A 7,181-nucleotide genomic window follows, 5' to 3' on the forward strand; every position below is an offset into this window, starting at 1 on the left:
ATATCAATCGTTTGAGACTTTCGCCGTCTCTGCTTGCTGTATTGCTGCTCTCATCCATTCAGCCATAGCCGTTGCGCCATCTTCACTGCCAAGCATAAGCTGGCTATTCTTATAGGCCTCCTCTGCCTTTTCCTTCGCTCGATCTGCCATTCTCACCTCAAACTCCTTGATCAAGGGTTCCAGGACATCCTGGAAGGAAGCGGCATCCTGCGGCCGAGCTTCATAAGACTTGATGATAGCGCGTGACACATCGAGAGCGTCCCACATGGCCACATTCACACCTTCACCAGCAAAGGGCAACATCACGTGTGACGCATCGCCAATAAGTGTCACGCCCGGCTTGTACTCCCAAGTATGGCCGGCAGGCAGCGTGTATAGGGATCTAACTACCAGCTTGCTGTCCGGGCCGTCATTCGTTTCCTCATCACACGCCGTTTGCACCAACTCCTTCAGTCTCGGACCAAATTGCCCGAAGAGGGCATTATCGTTCAGCAATTTTTCCTTGGCCTCTGCCGGTGTTCCATTGGTGATGCCCGAGGTTGTTCCAAAATGCTCGTCGGGTGTTGAGAGGAAAGCGTAAATTAGAGCCGAGTCTTGCAGGGCACGCTGGCACATGATACCGTGTCTATTCGCCAGCGACGTGAAGCTTCCAGTACCGACATATTCGGCAATCTTGGGATATCTTTTCGTCACTTGCCGAATAGCTAACATGAGGTATTGAAATCCGGCGTACTGGGGCTTCGTGTCTGTCAACAGATTGCGCACGCGAGACCATGTGCCATCTGCACCGACCACTAGATCGAATGTATGCCTCCCGTGGATTCCGAAGTCGAGCTGGATCTCCATGCTGCCGGATACTGTAATAGAGCAGCTAGAAGACGTGAGTTTGTGCTCCCACTTGACGGCGTCAGCCGGGAGTTGATCGAGCAGAAGCTTGGTGAGCGAATTGCGAGAGATTTCAGGGCGAGACTCGAGCCCGCCATCGTCCGTGTAAATGATATTCCCTTCCTTGTTGGCGATAATCTGGAACTCGCTACAAACACTCGTGTGCGACTTGAACTCGTCCAGTAAGTTGCACTCCTTCAGAGCCGCAAGCCCAGACTCTTCGTGCATGTCAAGCATTCCGACCGGTTTTGCGAGTTCTTCATCCATGGGCTTTGAGCGTAGTTCGAAGATGGTGAAGGGGATGTTGCGCTTGTGAAGGAGAAGCCCAACTGTCAGTCCAGAAGGTCCTCCGCCAACAATGGCGATTCTTGGCTGATATGGAGACATGTTGGGTATAGTTGATGCAATGGCAATGCCGCGAGCGGTTGGTCTTATATGCAGCGGTCTGTGTTCAGCTCGGAGGTTTCATGCTATAGTTCAAGTGTGGTTTTTGAACTCTGTATTCCAACGAAAGAGCAGTGACTTGCGGGAGGTGGTCCTAACCTACTTATATGCACGAAAGTCTCGAGCCCTCGCCAACGTATGTTTGTACTATGGACGGGAGCCGGACATCGTCGTGTGCTCGGACAACTATCTAGCCCGGTCCCATCGTAAGGAAATCCGCACTGAGTTTCGGGTTTTAGAAGCACCCGAAGTGTTGCCTAGTTTTCGTGCCCACTCATTGCCCGCTGTCATACGCGAGCGCTTCTGGTTTCGATGAAGGCAGACAGATGATCTGGGCATTACTTTCGGCCGAGCTGGATCGTGAAAACATGTCTTCTATTCTGAACATCATGGCATTGACTGTCGTAGTGGATAAAGAAACTGTGGTGGTAGATGAAAGGAAACGATCTAAGTGCTCAGAACCTGTTTTCTCTCCTCCTGTCGCCAAGACCAGCAAATTAAGCCGTGATGATTAGTGACCAGACACCTATAGGACCCTATGCCTTTGTATTCGAAGACTTTGCAGACGCCCACGCCTGCACGATTCTCGCAATTGACTGTATGACACCGAAAAGAACTGTGAGAAGAAGTACCAGCACCGCTATCCAGAACATGACCATTGAACACGTCGCCTATCGTCCCTTCAACGTTTGGGGCTCGGAAACCAGCCGATCTTTCCAGTACTTGAAATTTTCAATCCAGCGGCCTGCTGCATAAAGGTGACCGCAACTTCCTGCCACGGGGTATAAGTTGAGCTGTTTTTACATGTCCGCAAACCATTTTATCGTGTCACCGTCATTTGCTGGATGAGCAATGACAGTGTGCTAAGAGTCTCTTATTGAAATCGCAGTTCGGTGATACTGGAGGATTGTGGCATGGTGGAAAATGACTCCCCTTGTTTCGTCACCACGCATTGAAAGATGATCCCGGCTACGCTTTGGAGATTGCGTGCCGTTTTGCAGCTCTCCACAAGCAAAAATCTTACACGATCTCGATAGCGAGGCTCTCCCCAATATCAAGCGTACCGGCGCGACCCTTCTCATTCTTCTTTTCATCGTTCAGGCTTCCAACACCCTGAAGATCGCACGCTTGACCGAACTCAATCACCGCTTCGTGTGATTCATTCTCTGACCCGATAAACGTCCCAAAGTGTATGCCGACCGTGTTCTTCGACTTCACATCCCGATGTATGGCCACTGCATCTGTAGGAGAGCCATGAAACGCCGAGGGAATGTCATCATGCGACAAGCGCAGCCCGAGATAGGAAATGAACCCCAGACTGCCTCCCCGCCATATCGGCACGAATGATAGGTCAAATGGGCCAAATCTCTCTCCGATCTCGTTGAAAGCGGGACACACGACTTCGGATTTGGTTATCCTTCTGTATCCCGTGTCTCCGGCGTGATATATGGCTCCTCTCCTCGTAACTTTGGACTCGGCCGACTCATCTCTGGAGCAGAGAAATCTCTCAGCTACCCACCCACACCACAGCGTACTTCCCTGGTCGATTATTCCTCTCCCAGAATTGTGCTGGGCAGGGACACATGTGATTTTCATGATAGACTCCATTTCTGAGGTGTCGCTGGCCCGTTGGTCAAAATCCAATGAGCGGAGTTCTCGATCATTCCACCAGTCCAGTTCATAGATCTGTTTATCTGGTAGACCTGAAGAAGACATCCAATGCTTGTTGCCCAGTGGGACGAAATACTTCGTGTTTGGAAACTTCTTGGATATAGCCTGTATGGTCGGCCAGTCTAGATGGTCGTAGTGGTTGTGCGAGATGAACACAGCGTCGCAGCCAGGTATATCGTCAACCTGGCATGGACTCTTCTTCATCCTGGTGACGCCACTGTACGGTGATGGACCCGCTCTCATCGAGAAAATTGGGTCGAAAAGGAGCCATAGGCTCTTGTCTTCCGCTTGCTGTAGAGATGGCACCTCGACCATTGCGCCAGCATGACCCGGCCATGTGCCGATGATAGAATTTGCTTTGTCCAAGTTTCGGTTTTTCAAACCGGCCACGCCCCGGTCCGGCTGGATTACTTTGACATCACGTGCTCTGCGGTGCTTGTGCAGGTCGAGTTCATATCTTCCAAATGGAAGTGAGGCTCGTAAGAGCTCCGCCCATGTTGGCACACCTGCAGATGGCCAGCAGTTGATGAATCGAGTACCATTATTGTTGGCATGATGTGTGGGTCGGGACGGTGTACGTTTGGCGGTCGACATCACTTAATACCAGAGTGCTTCCATGCCATTCATATTTCCATGGTGTATATCGAGGACAAATTTGGGAGATGTGAATGCTGACATGAAGATTCGAGGTGAGCCAGAACTCTGAGAATCTCTCACGCCTTCAATCGCCTATTTGTTTCTGGCCACTATCCTGTCGAATTGGCAAGTCACTGTGTTCGCTCATGCCTTAGATATGCCAAACCAGCTCGCCGGCTTAGATACGAACAAGAGCCCTCGAGTGGTGACGAACTGGCTAGTTCGGAATAACCTTGTTCCGGTAAATTTGATTCGCGTATACATTGTCGGTGTCGAAGGCGAGATCAATCACGAACAGCATAAGACGTGAAGGAACGGATGAAGTTCAAGTTCTACGTTTGTTTAATGACGCTAGTCGAGACCTACAGTCTACGTTGCGTACGAGAAAACTGTTAGGAAAGAGCCTCGATCCCTTGGAGATCGTCCAAAAAGACTGAATCCTGCCATTTCATGGTGGGGATCTAGACTCTTTAGTAGATATACTTATTAGGCGACGCACCCTAACACTTATCTTTTTCCTAACCTTAAATAGTCTAAGGTAGATCGAAGTACAGTAGTTACAATGGTTCCCGAAACCGCTCCCCCCTTTGCAGATGCATTGCAACTTTCTTTCACTCAGAACCTAAAGAAAAGCGGGGTACGTCGTTCCTGTGCATATACATCCAATGGACGAATCATAGTTTAAGGAGACGATTTGTCAATACAATACAATTCTCTTGACCAGACAATAGCTTTACACAAGGGGTCCCTGCGAATGTACACTAAGAGCGGCAAGACGATCTCATTCTAGCCACGTGATAACCAATGTCGAACTTTCACATTCAGCCTCGCTGCGACCGCTTGCATCGCTGTGCTGTACTTCAGCCTGATCGAACACTCTTCACTATGCACGCTTCGTGTTCTTCTACTCGACTGCAGCCGTGGCTCGATTGCCGGTGCTTGCACCCGCTATCTTTATTGCATAATCACAGAGGGCCCTCACCTTCCTTTTCGCCGACCTAGAACTTATCCAAGAACCCGCGATAGCACTTCTCCACGGGCTTACCTTACATAGCCTCCCTCGATTGCCTCCCTTACCGCCATGAAGTTTACCTGACACCGCATCTCGACACAGGCTTTCCAGCAAAGAAACCTTTATTCTCCTCCACCTCTCACCTGTGCTTCACCGCCACTAGAGATCGAAATCGCTACGATGCGCTTATTAAAAGCTGACAGTCATAGTGAGCTAATCCTAACAAAGAACTTGATCAAGGACATCCCAGACTACGCGATACTTTCGCACACTTGGGCGAGAAATGAGGAGGACGAAGTTACTTTCGATGACCTGAAAGATGGATCTGGTGGGAATAAAAGCGGCTACGATAAGATTCGGTTCTGTGGCGAACAAGCTCGGAAGGATGGTCTACAGCATTTCTGGGTGGACACATGCTGCATCGACAAAGCGAGCCACTCTGAACTAGCCGAAGCCATTACCTCGATGTTTGGCTGGTACCGTCGTGCCAAAAAGTGTTATGTGTACCTGTCGGACGTGTCGGTAAGCATCAACGACAAACACCACCCGACCGAGGAGACGTGGGAGTCGGATTTTCGGAACAGTAGATGGTTCACCCGTGGCTGGACTTTACAAGAACTGCTGGCGCCGAAATCAGTCGAGTTCTTTTCGCAAGAAGGGAAATGGTTGGGTGACAAGCACACGCTCGAGCGGCAAATTCACGAAATCACCGGAATTCCGATAATGGCTCTCCGCGGTGTCGCTATGTCCAATTTCAGCGTCAGCGAGCGGATGCGATGGAGAGTGAAACGGAACACCACGAGACCCGAGGATCAGGCATACTGCCTTCTAGGTATATTTGACGTGTTCATGCCTCTTATATATGGTGAAGGTGACAATGCGTTTCTTCGGCTCCAAGATGAGATCGATAAGCGATTAGGGGGCAGGGTTGACGTGGACAAGTCGTCGCACGCCCAAGGTACGAGCCCGATTTGGCATGTACCCTTTGCGCGACTATCGGGATTTGTTGGCCGCACAAAAGAATTGGAACGTCTCAAGCGGCAGATCTCCGACCCTTCCAGTTGGGGAATCGTATCTATACTTGGATTGGGAGGTGTGGGCAAAAGTCGTCTGGCACTGGAGCTGGCCTACCAGATTCGGTCGAAGCACCCCGAATATTCGATTTTCTGGATCGAGGCTGTGGAGCAGTTGACAGTTGAGAAGAGTATGCTCGAAATTGGAAAAAGGCTCGGGATTCCCGGGATTGAAGATGAAAAAGCCGATATTAAGAGCCTCTTTAAGCAGAGACTAAGTCGATCACCTTTGGAGAAATGGCTTCTGATACTCGACAATGCCGACGACGAGTTATTATGGGGAAAGCCAACGGGCCCAATGTCGAGCGCAGTTACGTTAGTCGAGTACTTGCCGAAGACGACGCATGGCTCTATCATCGTCACCACCCGCACTCGACAGGTGGCAAGTTTCCTCGCTGGAAAGGAGGTGATTGAATTGCGGGAGATGTCACCACCTGAAGGTGTCGAGATGTTCACGAAGTCCCTAGAAAGACCCGAGCTCGCTATCGACGGTCCTGCAATATCCACCTTACTAGAGAAGCTGGCTTACCTCCCACTTGCCATTATTCAGGCTGCTTCATTTATCAACATGACTCAACGACCTGTGCAGACATATCTTAAGCTCCTGGATCAGTCTGAAGAAGACGTGATTCAACTTTTAAGTAAGGACTTTGGCGACCCGACCCGATATTCTAATGCAAAAAATCCGGTTGCCACGACTTGGCTGATCTCTTTCAATCACATCCGCCAGTACCATCAGCACGCGGCAGAGTTCCTGTCAGTCATGGCGTGCTTTCACGAGAAGAACATTCCACGATCGTTACTACCAGACGCTAACTCGGAGATGCAGACCATCGACGCGATCGCCGTCCTAACGGGATATTCGTTTGTGAGAAGACTGGCAGAGAACAATAACGCGACCGATGATGAGGAATACTACGACCTCCATCGACTCGTGCGGCTAGCCGCTCGGAATTGGCTCAAAATGGATGGCTGCCTCTTTGATTGGACGAAAGTCAGCATTTCGCATGTGGCAGAGCTCTTCCCGACCCGAGACCATAGGCACAAGAAAACCTGGACAGTCTATTTACCACACGCACAGCAACTTTGTGACGATAGTGGGGTTCGAGATCTTCATGAACGATACCGACTACTCGAAAAGATGGGTCTTTGTTTCGTTGTGGATGGGAAGTATGATGAAGCTGTGCTGGCACATACTGCAGTAGTTAAGTGGAGGGAGAGTTCACCGGAAACTTCGGAAGAACAGATCCTTACGGCGTACAACAACCTTGGAGAGGCATTTAATTGGAAGGGTAATTTCTCTGCCGCAGAGTTATACCTTCGAAAGGCTCTCAAAAGACAGAAAGAAATCTTTGGAGCGGGACATCGCTCGACGCTGACCAGCATGGCCAACTTAGCATCGACGTATCGGAATCAAGGTCGATGGAAGGAGGCGGAAGAGCTGGAAGTGCAAGTGATGG

At 50.2% G+C, this 7,181-nt stretch overlaps 3 protein-coding genes across 3 annotated transcripts; 1 reads left to right on the forward strand and 2 right to left on the reverse strand.

Moving 5' to 3' along the window:
- Positions 1–3: 3 nt before the first annotated feature.
- Z518_04310 (uncharacterized protein) lies at positions 4–1,272 on the reverse strand (the record flags this gene model as incomplete). The annotated part of the gene is made up of 1 exon (XM_013418016.1): positions 4–1,272. One exon carries the CDS (start codon positions 1,270–1,272, stop codon positions 4–6), a length of 1,269 nt encoding a protein of 422 aa, XP_013273470.1.
- Positions 1,273–2,349: 1,077 nt separating this feature from the next.
- Z518_04311 (uncharacterized protein) lies at positions 2,350–3,594 on the reverse strand (the record flags this gene model as incomplete). Its single annotated transcript, XM_013418017.1, has 1 exon — positions 2,350–3,594. The coding sequence occupies one exon, from the start codon at positions 3,592–3,594 to the stop codon at positions 2,350–2,352; it is 1,245 nt and encodes a 414-aa protein (XP_013273471.1).
- A 1,234-nt stretch (positions 3,595–4,828) lies between these two features.
- On the forward strand, positions 4,829–7,100 carry Z518_04312 (uncharacterized protein; the record flags this gene model as incomplete). Its single annotated transcript, XM_013418018.1, has 2 exons — positions 4,829–7,013; positions 7,060–7,100. 2 exons carry the CDS (start codon positions 4,829–4,831, stop codon positions 7,098–7,100), a joined length of 2,226 nt encoding a protein of 741 aa, XP_013273472.1.
- Between the last annotated feature and the right edge of the window lie 81 nt (positions 7,101–7,181).

The sequence above is a fragment of the Rhinocladiella mackenziei genome (genome assembly GCF_000835555.1).
Source record: "Rhinocladiella mackenziei CBS 650.93 unplaced genomic scaffold supercont1.3, whole genome shotgun sequence".
Classification (NCBI taxonomy): domain Eukaryota; kingdom Fungi; phylum Ascomycota; class Eurotiomycetes; order Chaetothyriales; family Herpotrichiellaceae; genus Rhinocladiella; species Rhinocladiella mackenziei.